General features: G+C 37.4%; 1 protein-coding gene across 1 annotated transcript in view; it reads left to right on the top strand.

Annotated features, from left to right (window-relative positions):
* LOC149069099 (CKLF-like MARVEL transmembrane domain-containing protein 7) overlaps positions 1-15,280 on the top strand; it is a 33,566-nt gene extending 18,286 nt beyond the window's left edge. The window contains exons 2-6 of the mRNA XM_089250696.1: positions 6,337-6,565; positions 7,373-7,546; positions 7,715-7,813; positions 11,008-11,201; positions 15,178-15,280. Coding sequence (XP_089106822.1) covers positions 6,362-6,565; positions 7,373-7,546; positions 7,715-7,813; positions 11,008-11,160 — 630 coding nt within the window. The 5' untranslated portion in view covers positions 6,337-6,361 and the 3' untranslated portion in view covers positions 11,161-11,201; positions 15,178-15,280. The remainder of the gene's footprint in view (positions 1-6,336; positions 6,566-7,372; positions 7,547-7,714; positions 7,814-11,007; positions 11,202-15,177) is intronic.
* Positions 15,281-15,950: the final 670 nt, after the last annotated feature.

The following is a 15,950-nucleotide window of genomic DNA, read 5'->3' as shown; positions in this document are numbered from 1 at the left end:
AATCGAAAATAAGGAAAATAACAATTGACGGAGCCCCAATAATTCCCCAGCGCCCATGAAAATCTATATATATAAAATTGATTTTCTGTGTGTCTGTGTGTGTGTATGTTCTCTATACAAATCTACAATTTTGGATCGATCGTCGCCAAATTTTGCATATATACCAAATGGGACCCGACTTGAACGATAGGCTACTTTAAAATTTCGTCAGCCCAGGGCAAATGCCCCAAATGGGCAAAAAACTGTCCGGCAACAATGGTTTTTGGGCCTCAACAATCACTTTCCGAACGTTTACTTTGGTTACCGTGGTTCCCTAGCAATGCGTTTCAGACGTGTATATGCCTTTACAACGGTTTGTCACTTCTTTAATCCTGTTAGTATATGTATAATAGTTTATGCCTTTATAACGGTTTGCCACATTTTCAATATACTCTCAGTAATGAGGCTTTTTGAATAGACGTCATAATCATCATCAGCATCACTTTGAGAGTCAGGAAAAGGGTGATCCTCATAGAAATCAGTGCCAAAATTGTCAATTTCACTGTAGAAATGCAGAAATTAGTGGGATTTTCCACCCCATCAATAATTTTAAAAATTGTATTGAATTCTCGATTTTTGAAATATTCAGTTCGCTTAGAGATATACGAAGCCCAGGAGATTGAATATGAAGTAATTATGACATATGAATGTCGCTCTCCACTTGTATATACGCTCTAGCGAAGGAAAATCTCTATCTCCTCTGTAGCTTAGTGGTCAGAGCACTCGTTCGGCAATCGAGGGACCCGGGTTCGACTCCCGGTAGAGGCAGAGATGAGTTTTTTTCCTTCCTTAAAAAATTAACATCTAAAATAATAAATATCTTCACAACATCCAGTCAACTGTATATCTTGTATGAAGTAATTAGCCAAACCTATACTTTTGAGTTGGATATTCGAGCAATATCATTGATTTCATTTATATCTTCTCAAGTATGAAAATTAATGTCTCCATATTGTCTCTTTTAATATTTATTTGCATAAATTCATGTGGGTCAGGATATTTTAAAATTAGTTATGAGCCCGTGAAAAGTGCATCGAAAAAATTCCACAGCTTTAACTAAGGATTTTTGGAAGCTTAAATAGGCAGACGGATAACTTGAAGTTCAAAAAGGGAGGGGGGAGGGGGGAAATCGAACTAACTACCTCGCGCCCTTTAAAAAAGGAAAAAAATGTTCACGTCTACGTTTCTTTAAATCTAGATTTGTTTATTTCATGAAGTCGCGCGGGAAGTTGCCATATTGGTTAACTTGGGCACAGTTTGTATGCCCCTCAAAGAAAGAGGGAGATATCACGTGATCCAAAAAGCCTCATTGAAGAAAACCCGGGCAACGCCGGGTAAGTTATCATAGCTAGTCCATCTATCTTCTATATATATAACATTGATTTTCTGTGTGTGTGTGTGTGCGTGTATGTTCTCTATACAAATCTACAATTTTAGATCGATCGTCACCAAATTTTGCATGTATACCAAATGGGACCCGACTTAAACGATAGGCTACTTTAAAATTTCGTCAGAGCAGGGCAAGTGCCCCAAATGGGCAAAAAACTTTCGGTCACCAATGGTTTCTGGGCCTCAACAATCACTTTCCGAACGTTTACTTTGGTTACCGTGGTTCCCTAGCAATGCGTTTCTGACGTGTATATGCCTTTACAATGGTTTGTCACTTTTCTAATCCTGTTACTATATGTATAATAGTTTATGCCTTTGTAATGGTTTGCCACTTTTTCAATACTATCAGTAAGGAAGCTTTTTGAATAGACGCCATAGTCATCATCAACATCGCTTTGAGGTTCAGGAAAAGGGTGATCCTCATGGGAATCAGTGTTAAAATTGCCGATTTTACTGTAGAAATGCGGAAATTTGGTGGGATTTTCCGCCACATCAACAATTTTAAAAATTGTATTGAATTCTTGATTTTTGAAATATGTATTGAGTTCGCTTTGAGATATACGAAGCTTAGAAAATTAAATATGAAGTAATTAGCCGCATCTACTTTTGAGTTGGACGTCCATGCAATGACATTGATTTCAAGTTTTATATTTACATCTTCTCAACCATGAAAATTAATATCTCCGTATTGTCTTTTGATATTCAACTGCATAAATTCACATGTGGGTTAGGATATTTTAAAATTAATTATGGGCCCGTGAAAAGTACATCGAAAAAATTCCACAGCTTTAACTAAGCATTTTTGGAAGCTGGAAAACAGGCAGATATGGATAACTTGAAGTTCGGGGGGGGGGGATTCAAAATACCTAGTGCCTCCTTAAAAAAAGGAAAAAAAAAACTATTCATTTCTGTGTTTCTTTAATCTAGATTTATTTCATGAGTCGCGCAGGAAGTCGCCATATTGGTGAACACGGTTTGCATGTCCCTCAAAGAAAGAGGAAGATATCACGTGATCCAAAAAGCCTCATTAAAGAAAACCCGGGCAGCGCCGGGTATTATAGCTAGGCATTTGGCCAAAATCCTTATTATTTAGAGATTACAGGGTTTAATCTATATCTATCATCCAGATTTATCTCCCGCATTTTTGTAATTATACAAATCCGCATTCCTCTACCATTTTGGCAATTGTGCAAGTTCGAAACATGTTCCTTTATTTATTTTTGTAATTATGCAAGTTGCAAAATGTTTTTCTTTCATTTTTGTCGTTATACAAGTTCGTAGCATGTTTTCTTTCCCATTTTTGTACCCGGGCAACGCCGGGTATTATAGCTAGTTCAGAATAAATGGGGAAAAAATAATTCCAGACAATAATTGACGAATTTTTCACAAAAACTGCTTATCCGAATACAGCCAGATTTTTAGGAAATGTTAGGGGGGGGGGGGCACAGAGAGCTGTGAAAAGATAAAGCTTTCAAGTGAAATATGGCGTAAAAATGGGACTACTTACAGAATTCAGCAGAGCTGTCCATAGAACAAGGGCCTATCTTAACGTATGGAAGCCTATTTGGGCATGGCCAGGCGTCTTGTAAATTGGGAGCCTACATGAGAAGATCTGGTTTCAAGATTGTAAGTATGTAAACATATGCAAGTTTTTTTACTTCCAGCTAACTACGGGGGCCCAGAACAACACTCCGTCCGAGAACCCATGATGGTGAGAAAGCCATGCATAGATCCCCCCCCCCCCCAAAAAAAAAGGCAGCTCACAGAAGTCTGGCCCAGGATAAGCACTGACGTAGGGTTATGTGTCGGAGGTTTGTTGGACTGCCACGTATTTACACTGGTCTATTTTTTGGATATAACTTGGGAGGGATGATCATCCTTCCTTTCTGGATCTTCTGTGCCTGGCCCAGGCATCCAGAGCGATCGTGGCGGCGGGTCCAGTGGCAAAATGGTTAAGACGACGGACACGAATCCTGAGCCTTGTGTTTTATCCGTTACTATAGCTTAGTTGCTAGATCACTCGACCGGCATTCGAGGGACCCGGGTTCGAATCCCGATAGCAGCAGATATGAAGTTTGTCCACAGAACAACCAGACACACCTCCACGTTATTATTCAGAAGAACCTCTAACGTATAGGAGGTGCGCTGGAAGTTTATCCACAGTTGGATCAATGGTTAGAGCACGGAACACACGTGCCGAAGACTGTGTGTTCGTTCCCGTCTAAAACCCATACGAAATTTTCAAGCGCCCGATTGGTGCATTAGTAAGATGTTCGTCCTCCACTCTGAAGGTTACCGTCAAGGTCCGCGGGTTCGACTCCGTTCATAGAACGTCAGAAACAAGTTCTTTAATTATCAAGCCTGGGGCGAATACTGATAGATGGCGCCTTCATTTCCCATCCAATTGTAAGTTTAGTTTAGACTAAATTTAATAAATGCGAACGGTCTCTTAAATAAGGGTAGTGTGGGGTGGGGCCATGAGGAGAAAAATACAGTCAAAAGGGACCATGAGCTAAAAAAAAGTTGGCAAACACTGCTCTGTATGGACCATGGGAAAAAAATGAATATATTAAGTAAAAAAAGCGCCACTTTTTCACCTGGTGGTCAAAAGACGGAACCGTTATTTTTATTGCATAAATCTCCGATGGTCTCATTAAGATATCCTAAAAAATTGGCTGTATTCAGATAATAAAGTCACAACCATAAGTATTCTTTATGGGCATTGTATAGTATTTTATCATGTGTATATATTGATTATAATTTTTGTTAATTGCATTTTTAATTGGGTTGCTATATTTTTTTTGGAAATATATGGCATTAAAATATTTTTATGGGCATCTTTTTCTCAGCCACCTCGTTGGGCATTTTGCCTGTTGTGGTTTTGTATTTGTATAAGCAGTTTTTGAGAAAAACTACTCAGAGTACGGGAACTTTGATTATAATCATTAAAGGGCTAGGATTTTTATGTTCTAAAATCTTATGAAAAATGTTCTATATAAAATATGCATTTATGCCCTTAAAAACTGTAAATATGCCCTAAACTTTTTTTCATTCCTCTCTCAAATAACATTAGTTTTAGCAAAATCATATGATAATGAGAAGTGTTGATGCAGAGAAGTCTAAATCATTTTCAATCATTATATATATACTTATTGTATGAACAGAAATTCTCTTCGTTCTACTAACTAACCTCATCGAGCTAAAATTTCCCTTTTGAGTCAGTTTCTCTCTCCAAATTCAGAATGAATGTGCTGCCACCTATAGGTAAGAATACCTAGCCAAGTAGTGTATTTTGCTTTTAGGAAAGCACAAAATTAAAAAAATAATAAATAAATAAATATTTCTATTTGATAAAACCTCTCCAAAAATTTCCCACAAACGCTAAAAATTCCATGAACCAATTCCCCCCCCCCCTATCCCCCATTTACCCCAATTTCAGCCAATTTTCTCCCACGAGTTACCATCATCGATGTCAGATGTTTAATCTATTCACAGCCACACACCAGTGTAGTGTAGCTGATATTTTTATTCTCCGAAAATTCTGTCATTGCTGATTGGTTGGGGAAACGGGAATTCCAGGATTTTTTTACCAATCAGCAACGACGTTCCATTTTCAGTGAATAAAAATCCTAGCCCTAAGAGCTCGCGTCAGAGGCGGGGACCGCAAAAAACCAGTCTGAAATGGGAATTGGAATTGCGGGGGAGAAATTTACTTTTTTTATCAAAAAAATCAGGAGATATGCAAAATATGCCTTGAAATTTTAGAAATATTCTCTATCACGTAAAAATAGAGCCCTAATTTTATTAGGGCTCGGATTTCTATCACTTTGCATATTTTTTTTGCATGTTCCCCTATTTTTACGTGATGGAGAGTGCTGTCAAAATTTTAAGCAATATTTTGCATATTTCCTGATTTTCGATAACAAAAGTAAAAATTTTCCCCTAATTCCAATCCCATTTCCGACTGGTTTTTTGCGGTTCCCGCCTCTGACGAGAGAGTTCTTAGGGCTAGGATTTTTATGCACTAAAAATGGAATTGTCGTTGCTGATTGGTAAAAAATCCAGAATTTCATGTTTCTCAACCAATTAGCAATGACATAGAATTTTTGGAGAATAAAAATACCAGCTCTTTAAGGACACTGGTGTGTGGCTGTGAATAGATTAATCATCTGACATCGATGATGGGTAACTCGTGGGAGAAAATTGGCTGAAATTGGTAAATGGGGGGACTTTATAGCGTTTGTGGGAAATTTTGAGAGTTTTTACCAAATAAACTGAATTATTTATTTTTTGTTATTTTTTAATTTTGTGCTTTCCTAAATGTTAAATACATTACTTGTCTAGGTAGTTTTACCTATAGACGGCAGCACATTAATTCTGAATTTGGAGGGAGAAACTGACTCAAAAGGGAAATTTTTGAGGGAAATTTTAACTCGAGGTTAGTTAGTAGAACGAATAATTTCTGTTCATACAATAAGTAATGGTTGAAAATGATTTAGAACTTCTCTGCATTAACACTTCTCATTATCATATGATTTTGCTATAACTAATGTTATTTGAGAGAGGAATGAAAAAATTTTTAGGACATATTTTTCGTTTTATAGGGCATATTTACAGTTTTTTAAGGGCATAAATGCATATTTCATAGAGAAATTTTTTAGAAGTTTTTAGAGCATAAAAATCCTAGCCCTACTAATAATAATCACCCCGTAGATTGAAAGAGGAAAATGAACGTGTGAATAATTGCGATTATAAAGAAAAAAGGAAGTTAAACCGAAATCGGAACTTAATTTATGCCATTAGTTGATGATTTTGCAAATTCAGAGAATGTTCGAACACCACGTGATGTGAAAATAATTGAGGAAAAAACTGATTGTGCTTGATTCTCTCTCTCTCATAACTCTTTAGAGGGTGCTTCCCGAGAGTCGTATCGATGGCGTCGCCAAATTTCCAAGAGACGATGCACGCGGCAGCGACCGTCACGACAGCCGCGAATGCCGCGAATACGGCCTACATGGGCGCGGCCGGAGGGATGCCACAGCAACAGCCACCGGCCGGTGGCAAGGCCCCGCCTCAGCTGAGATTCGACCCTTCGTACATAAGGACGTTTCCGGGGATGCTGAAAATTGCTGAAATCGTCAGTATATTTTTAAAAATATTAATATCAACTGTCGCACTTATACTGCATACAGGGTGTCCCGTAAGTACTATAAATACGGCTTTTACCTCATCAACCGTACGTCGTAGAGGTATGGTTCCAATTTAAAAAATGCTCAAAAGGCGTTCAAAAATTACCCTGTACCAGTTTTGAGAGTGAAAATACAGTGTGTAACAAAATACAAAAAATCTAAATTTTTTTACTGTCCCATTGTGCTCGAATTTCCGATTAGAAAGTTATTGCCTTGTCTCTCCTGGGGCCAAAAAAAATATATCCAATGTTTTCAAGTGCAATATTCTTTTAGATATTCGAGTTCAAAAATCTGAGAAAAGTTGGGAAAGAACAGCATAAATGGGGGGGAAAGAAGCGTTTTCCGTTAGTTTTTGCTGTTCTTTCCCAAATTTTCTCTAATTTTTATGAATTTTTTCAGTGAATATTGCACTTAGAAACATAGAATTTTCTTTTGTTGGACTCAGAAAAAAACTAGGGCAAAAATTTTCTAATCGGAAGTTAGAAAACAGGGGAAACCCTATAAAAATTTAGATTTTTCATTATATTTTGTCACACACTGTATTTCCACTCTCAATACTGGTACAGGGTAATTTTTGAACGCATTTTGATCATTTTTTAAATTCAAATCACGCCTCTACGACGGACGGTTGATGAGATAAAGGCCGAATTAGTACTTACAGGACACCCTGTATGTCTGTGTTTTCTATGCATCATGAAATGTCTTTTTTTCTTTGTTGCCAATTTTGAAATGTGTTTGATTGTATTCGTTGGCAGGTGAACAACGTAGTCGGCATGATTTGCATCATGGCCTCGTCGTGCAGTTGGTGCTCAAACAGCAATTGGTTCAATTTCGTCGCATCGACGGGTACTACGGTCACTCTGTTGCTGCTTCTGTTTTACTTCTTTCATATCATCGAAAGGATCAAGTTCATCCCGTGGCTTGCCCTTGTAAATATATATATATATATCATCATGTTTACTTGATCTCATTTCATTATATATCGTTGAATGGCGTTGCTCTGTTTATACTCTATCAAATTTTAGTTGTTGTTGTTGTTGTCGTGGATGAACATTATGGTAAGCCGTAATTGATTGGCCGTCTTTATCATGATTTAGGAACTGTTGTATTGCGCAACCTGGACGTTGTTTTACATGATCGCCGCTTTGGTGGTTGCCGTCAAAGGGGGTCGTGACGACGCGTGGGCTGCGGCTGGGGTAAGTGATTGGTCAGTCGTTATCGATCATTTGACACACAATATATGACGTGTAATATTTTAACTGAAGCTATCGATTTATGAACCACTGTGTCCGGAAAAGTCACCGATTGGATAATTTATCGCTGGGGAAAAATGTACCGACATCAGTTCGACATGAGTGCATGAATGATCAAGTGGGCAAATGAACGAGTGAATGAATGAATAAGTGAAGCCGGCCTGTCACTAGAGTTAGCTCACTCACTCACCGGGTCACTCTTAGTCAATAAGTCAATTAATCACTAGATAACTCATTGTATTACTCATTCACTGGGTCGATCCCTCTGTCATACAGTCACTAGGTTGCTCATTATATCACTCACTCACTAGATCAATCGCTTACTTACCAGGTCAATGACTCACTATGCCACTCGATCACTTTCTCAGTAGACCGGTCACTCACTTGATCTCTAGGTAGCTCATTTACTGCCTAGGTCCCTCACTTACTCAGTAGGTCACTCATTTTTGTCATTCACTCACTAGGTCACTCCTCCTATCATCAACTCACTAGGAGTTGCTCACTCTCTCACTCGCTCACTCCTCCTATCATCAACTCACTAGGAGTTGGTCACTCGCTCACTCATAAACTAGGTCACTCTCTGTGGTTAGCCCTGACTAAGTTGGTCATTCCATCAGTAGCTCACCAGGTCGCTCTCACACTCACTAAAACTCACTAACTTGGTCGCTCACTCTGTTGCTCCCTAACTAGGTCGCTCCCTCTGCCACACACACTCAATCACCAGGTCACGCACTTACTCACTAGGTCACTCATTCTGTCACTCACTCACTGGATCACAAAGTCTTACACTGACTCGCTCACCATGACACTCGCTCATTAGGTCACCCACTCACTCACGAGGCCACTTACTCTAGGTCTCATTTCTAGGTCGCTCATTTACTAGTTTGCTCGCTCACCAACACTAATCACTCTGTCATTCACTCGCTATAACTACTGCATCATTTGCTGACTAACTCACTCAGTCATTAATCGCTCACTTATTGGCTCACTGACTCGTGTCGAACTGGAACTGTTGTCGGTGAATTTTCCTAGAGGTGAATTGCATGGCTGTGAATTTTCCGTAATTTGAATTTTCCACAGATCCTTAGTTTAAGTCTCTAGAACTGACTTCCCTGATAACTGGCTGATTAAGATACCTAGTGGCCACACGAAGAGATACTAATAAACAGCGTTACCACACAACCCAAATATTACGGTGAATTCTCGTTTCTCTCATTAAATTTTGTTTAATTTAATGAGAGAAAATTAACTGTAATTCTGTTTTCCGACTTTTTTTTTTATCGCAATGTCCATTTTTTTTTCTCGGTGCTCACTCGAATTTGTTATATTCCATGGATGAAGATCATTCAACTAAAATTTGCGAATCTCAGTATGCACTATACAGTAGAACCTCTCGATAACGGACACCCATGGGACCAAAACTTTTGTCCGCTAACAGGGAGTGTCCGCTAATGGGGAGGTAACAGTGGCGGATAAAAGTCGGTCGAGGCTCCGGGCGCAAAAGAAAATATTGGGCTCCTTAAATTAGAAAAAGTGTGAAGTTTATGTTTTTCGGAGCTCTTTAGAAGTCACTGCCCCCGGGCACGCTAATGGTGAGCCTGCCGTTAAATCCACCCCTGGGAGGTAGACATACAGTGGAACCTCGTTTATATGTCCTTCACATTTATACGACGTTTGGCTTCGGTTGCAATTGGTTCCTATTTTTCAATGTTAAAAAGTATATGTGACTGTGTGTGTGTGTGTAAGTGATACACCGGTGATTATGCATAATCACCAATCGTCTCGAGAAAAAGTCTGATTTAATTTCACATTATTTATCACTTTTACCGGCAATTATGCATAATTCCTAAATGAAGTTGGGAAGTTTGATAAATATGGAGAAAACCTTATATAAAAAAGCCTTTCTTCTCTTCATTAAACCAGTTTTTTTTACCTGTACATCATACGCGCAAATTTTGTATTAAAAATTAAATTAAATTAAAATAAGTGTAAAGAAGATAGAAACATTCATAACAACATTATCAGTCCTGTAATGTTGGTTTCTGTCACACATTATCAACAAACTAAACCAACATTACCATTCGAATTCACCATCCTAGACCATAGTTATGTTGATTAAGTAATTAATTGACGATTTATCATATGTACCAACACGAGCTTGGGATTAATCATAACATTAGTTGAATATGATAAATTCTCGGTCTATGATTAAAAAAAAAAATCAATGAATTAGAGTTCGGAAAAAAAATTACAGTTTGCCTGATTTTACTGTTCGCTATCGAGAGTGTGTGCTGAAGGGAATGAACTACAATAAAACCCTATTCCACGGTGCCGGGGATCAGAAAAGTGTCCGTTAATGGGGAGTGTCCATTATGGGGAGGTTCCACTGTATTGCCAAAATTCTGTGTCCTTTTTAGAGTTTAGACGTTTTTACTCGAATTTCTAGAAAAATACCGGGTAACTTTTTTTCTTTCTCTTCCTTTTTCTAACGTGCGGTTAGGTTAGGAAAAGGCTACCATATTTATCGCCGATTCGTCTAATAGATTCATCTAATAGAGACGAATACGAATTTCTTGTCAGTACCTTGCAAGCGAAAGGGTTAATTTGTACCAATGAATAAAGACAAAATTTAACATATTTTGATAAGTATGACGATAAATATAAATTTTCATCTCACTTATTGCTCAAGTTCATTTTTTGTGAAATTCTTTTTAGCTCCTAATACTTTACAGCAACCCTTCTTGGCAACCTTTTGGTGACATTTGGCGATGACTCATATTTTCACTTTCTTCAGTAACTTAATTTTTCCGTATTTTGCTCGCTTATACGTTCAGCCTACTACTTTATTTTAACCTACAAACAATATGAAATATTTTATTAACAGAAATTATGAAATTGGAAGAAAAATTATTTTTTTTATATATAAAATTATATCGAAACTAAACCCTATTCATTTAGATTTGTCTAATGAAGAGAAATTTCTCGGTAAAATTCAAGGTATTGTCCGTAATTTGGCATAAATGGATTTTTTTAATGAGAAATCATGAAAATGAGGTTCAAAATTAGTGTTAAAATTGTATTTTTAACTTCTGTGTTTTGAAAAAAATTAAATTTTGAAATAACTTTTCTTTTGGCAGTTTTTCGGGTTCGTTGGCGCGATAATGTACGCAACCGACTGCTACACGAAGTACAAATCGTGGAGAGATGGCGTTCCGGCACAGGGTGAGAAGCCGATGTCCGCATTGGGACCCATCGGTTCACCAACGAGTCCCAATTATGCTGCCTACTGAGCAGCGTAATCGATGTTTCGTTGTTCTTTTGGATCCAAGAGGTGAGGAATGAGTTTTCTCTTTGATGTCTCTTTTGTTGTTGTTGTTGTTTCACCTGCGTTTCGTGATGAGGTAAGAGATGCAAATCTCCGGGTTGCGTGCGCGACGATCTCGGGAGATTTTCAGATGAAGATGGAAGTCTCACGTGATCGTTCACTGCGTCGAAGAAGAAATTTTAAAATTTATTAATTATCGAATCTGTTCAATCTCCACTGAAAATTGGACTGACTCGAATAGCAATGTCAATATTCGAATTCGAAGAATTTTACTGATTTTCCCATGGTCTACAGCAGTCAGGGAGGTCCTTGGGTGGGTGGAGGAAGGTGCGGCAGGTGCCGTCGCACCGGGTCCCGAGGTTTGGGAGGCCCCGCAGCACTTAGGGTAATAGGCCTACTGTAGAAGTGTGAAAAAGTATACATTTTTGTAAATACGTTTTTTTCCCGTTGTGAACATGGTGCTTGAGCTTCAATTGATTTGGGTTCTGGAGCTTTTTTATCGGTTCTTGAATTATTTCTCTCATTAATGCTGAATTTTCATCAATTTTGGGATTTTTGTTTCATTATTACCGGATTTTCATGAATTCCGGGATATTTTTCCTCATTCATTCTGAATTTTCATCAATTCTGGGATTTTTATTTCAATGATACCGGATTTTCATGTATTCTGGGACTTTTATTTCAATGATACCGGATTTTCATGTATTCTGGGATTTTTCTTTCATTATTACCGGATTTTCATGAATTCTGGGATTTTTCTTTCATTATTACCGGATTTTCATGAATTCTGGGATTTTTCTTTCATTATTACCGGGTTTTCATGAATTCTGGGATATATTTTCTCATTCATTCTGAATTTTCATCAATTCTGGGATATTTTTTCTCATTCATTCTGAATTTTCATGAATTCTGGGATATCTTTCCTCATTCATTCTGAATTTTCATGAATTCTGGGATATCTTTCCTCATTCATTCTGAATTTTCATCAATTCTGGGATTTTTATTTCAATGATATCGGATTTTCATGTATTCCGGGAATTTTTCTTTTCTTAATTCTTAATTTTCATTAATTCTCGGATTGATTTTTTCCTCATGTATTCTGAATTTTCATAAAGTGTGGAATTTTTCTCTCAGTAATTCTGAATTTTCATCAATTCTGGGATTTTTCTTTCATTAAGTATTAATTTTCATTGGTGAATAGATATTTTCGAACATCCCTGTATATTCTATGATAATGTACGAATCTTTGGATGCTGATTCCCATCCCCCACACGATGCGTAAAATTGGGACAAAGGAGCCCCAAAATTACTTCACATCGGGCCCCTCGCGTCTGATAAATGCGCCCCTGACTGCCGTGTTTCTTAATCCTTTTTTCGCCCAAAAAAAAGGCCCGTTTTTGACCATATATTCTTTCCGTGACCCCTCATTTTCATTCATCGTTTTTATGATATTAACATTCAAAATTCGGTTGCTCTTTCCCAGATACCCAACACAGTTATATTCTTTTTGCAATTGCCGTTTTTTTGGAGACAATTGTGGCAATGTGTCTCGTATTTTTCAACAATAAACTCCGAAACAAGAACGCACTTCCATTAGTACTTGGTGACGCCACTTACTTCTGTTATATATATAATATATATATTTTACAAATTTTTACTGAAAATTTCAATAACATTTTAATCGGATTGATTTGATCGTGTCTGTTAAACACGACTGAAATTACGGTTAACAATTGATCGAACAATTATTGCTCGATTATTCGAACCAGCCCTACCGTTAAAATCCATCTTCAGGGGGGTTGGTGTACGCAAATTTTCTAAAAAACACAACATTTTCCAATTCTTAAATACCGTGAAACCTTCTGTGTCTAACTGTGTTGAAAAAAATTTTTATACGCGTACTAAAAATATGTTGAAAATGCTTTATTAACTTAGTTTTTCTCAAAACTAAGTTGTTTGTTAGATAAGGAACATTTTTTAGAACATCACTCATTCAAATGTCTTGAAATTTTGTGTCTCTCTCAACACTATGGTGCTATATACTTTAACAGGAGGTTTTTTTTATTAAAATTATTTAAAAAATTTTTATGGCACAAAACATGAGTAAATTTTGGTGATTTTTGAAAAAAGTTGCATGTTGTTGAAGCAGTGGAATTAAAGTCGGTCAAGACCCCGGGCGCAAGAGAAAATATTGGATCCCTTAAATTAGAAAAAAGTTTGAAGTGTGAAGTTTGTGTTGTTCGGGGCCCGGTGCGCCCGCCGTTAAATCCGCCTCTGTGTTGGAGTTAAAACTGGATAAAAAAAATAACCAACAATTAAAATCCTAAAAGCGCGTGATCAAGTTTATAACACAATAGTATTAAGTAATAATAGTACAAGTTTCAAGACATTTGAATGAGTGAGAGTGATTGTTTGAAAAAACGTTCCTTATCTGACAAAAAACTTAGGAAAAACGCATTTTAGTGAAAGACATTAGCATGTTTAATGCCTGCCAGCAATTTATATTTAAATATTTTAAAAATATTCCCACAGTGAAGATAGAACGAAAACACTTTAACACAGCTTGTTGTTGTTGTCAGGAACCATCGAGTCGATTCTGACTCCTGGTGACTCTATAGATCATGTCTCTCCAAGCTGGTCTGTCATTCACAGTATGTCTCTGTTGTGCTAGCTTCATTCCGGCGTTTTGCAACACCTCCTCCATCCATCTGGTGCTCGATCTGCCTCTTCCTCTTTTTCCTTCCATTCTTCCAAGCATTACCATTTTTTTCTAGTGAGCCTTCTGTACGCATTATATCGCCAAAGTAAGATAGTTTCTGTTTAGTGACTGGTGCTTCTAGAGAATAGTCAGCCTTGACTTCTTCGATAAGCGATTTATTAGTCCTTTTAGCTGTCCATGGAATTCTCAGCATCCTCCTCCAGCACCAAAGTTCAAAGGAATAAATTATTATTATTACGTTTTATAAAACAGCACTGAGCTATAAGTAAACTGGAGTGAAGACTCCCTATTCAATAACACAGACGTTCGCGAGCCGACGCGGAGGAATACAAAAGTGGGCGTGACGGAGCGAGACGGGCAAAACATTGCTATTTCAGCATGTAATTTTATAAAAAAATAGTTCCTCCTAAGTTTTGGAAAGAAAGGGTATTTCGTGTACGAAAGTAAGTATTCATTTTTATACATTTTTTTGAAGATAAAGAATACATAATTATTGGCCGAGAAGTGAAAAAAAAGTGGAATGTACATGTCTCGTATTTGGAATTGCCCCATTGCATTAACATGGTCAGGAAATGTTTTGCCCGGTTCGCTCCAAAAGGGTGATGCGATCGCGTAGGACGACGGCTCGCGCAGTCCTCACTCCACTTTACTTATAGCTCAGTGTAACACAGTTAGACGCAAAAAATTTCATAGTATTTAAAAAAATTAGAGAAATTTTTTTTTTGGTGGGGGGGGATTAATTTGCGTGAACCAACCCCATTAATATCCCGTATTTAGCCCCGTTTACATGTGCAATAAAATATCCCGGGAAGTTACCCGTAACAGGGATTTTCACTACAACCCATTTTATTTACATGGTGTTTAGTTTATGCCGGTATTCCTCCTCTTCTTTCCGGAAGTCGCCACTGGTTACGTGGGTTGAACGGAAGTGGTTGGTTCAAGATGGCTGACTAGGATCCTACAGTAGTTTCCGCGGCACAAAGGATTATTCGGGGAGAGGAGGTCGGAGTCACCCACCATTATTCCGCAACAAAGATGGGACTCTTTTGACGGATCTTCGTCCCTCCATTTTTCTCCCCCATGAATGGAGAAAAAAGTTGCCGTGCAGGTAATAACCACCAAAAAGCGACCCCCCAATCTTGCATATGTAAACGGGGCTTCTGTCTCGATGATGTAATTTATGTTCACGTTTTGTGCATCACATCGATTTCATTTATCTTCTCACCGAAATTGATGCAGCTTTCTTTTGTCTTTCTCTTTCAGGCCCCACTGCCGAAGAGCATCCAATGACAACTTTTTAAAAAATGCGAAGAGAAGGAAATATATATATATAACATACATCTTTAAAACCAACCAAAAAAAAAAACTGATTCAACTTGTATAAGCGTAATCACGACATTTGATTATTTTCATCAAAGTGTCTTGAATACAAACACTAATTAAGCAGCAAAAAAAAAAAACATGTTTAAAGAATTATTGATGTAATAACCACTCCCTTTAACACAGGAAAACAAAGAAAATACTGAGTATGCATAGACAACAGAAAATGATAACCCTGAGAACAAAGAAAAAAAAAATGGTATATCGAATATATATAAGAAGAAAAATCCCCCAAAAAAGTGATTTAGCAAAGAAAATGCATGGTATATCACCAGTGAGCAGGTTATAAATGAATTTGTGGCATTGTAAATATTATATATATATACATATAAATAAATAAATTGTAGAATATCTAAATTATATGTTAAAAAAAACAAACAAAGGAAAACCCCAGAAAAAAATTTTTGTCCCTCAAAAAAAAAAAAAGCGCTCCTTATAGCTTTACGCCTAGTGCTGCCATCTGTGTTCATGATTTAGAACCCTTTCGCGGCTGGGGGTCGATATTTCCGTTTCGAAACTCAGCAGCTGGACCAGTTTTCAATGGAATTTAGAGAGGAGTTTTGTCTTTTTTTGACCAATTATGTTCTATTTAGTGAGTTTTAATACAGCCATATCTAATTAACCTGAGGATTGATTTAATTATTAATTACTTAAGC

The sequence above is a fragment of the Pholcus phalangioides genome, unplaced genomic scaffold (genome assembly GCF_987345545.1).
Source record: "Pholcus phalangioides strain wild (caught in Gottingen) unplaced genomic scaffold, Ppha-v1.0 ptg000024l_1, whole genome shotgun sequence".
In the NCBI taxonomy this organism is placed as follows: domain Eukaryota; kingdom Metazoa; phylum Arthropoda; class Arachnida; order Araneae; family Pholcidae; genus Pholcus; species Pholcus phalangioides.
This window is presented reverse-complemented; position numbering and strand designations above follow the sequence as displayed.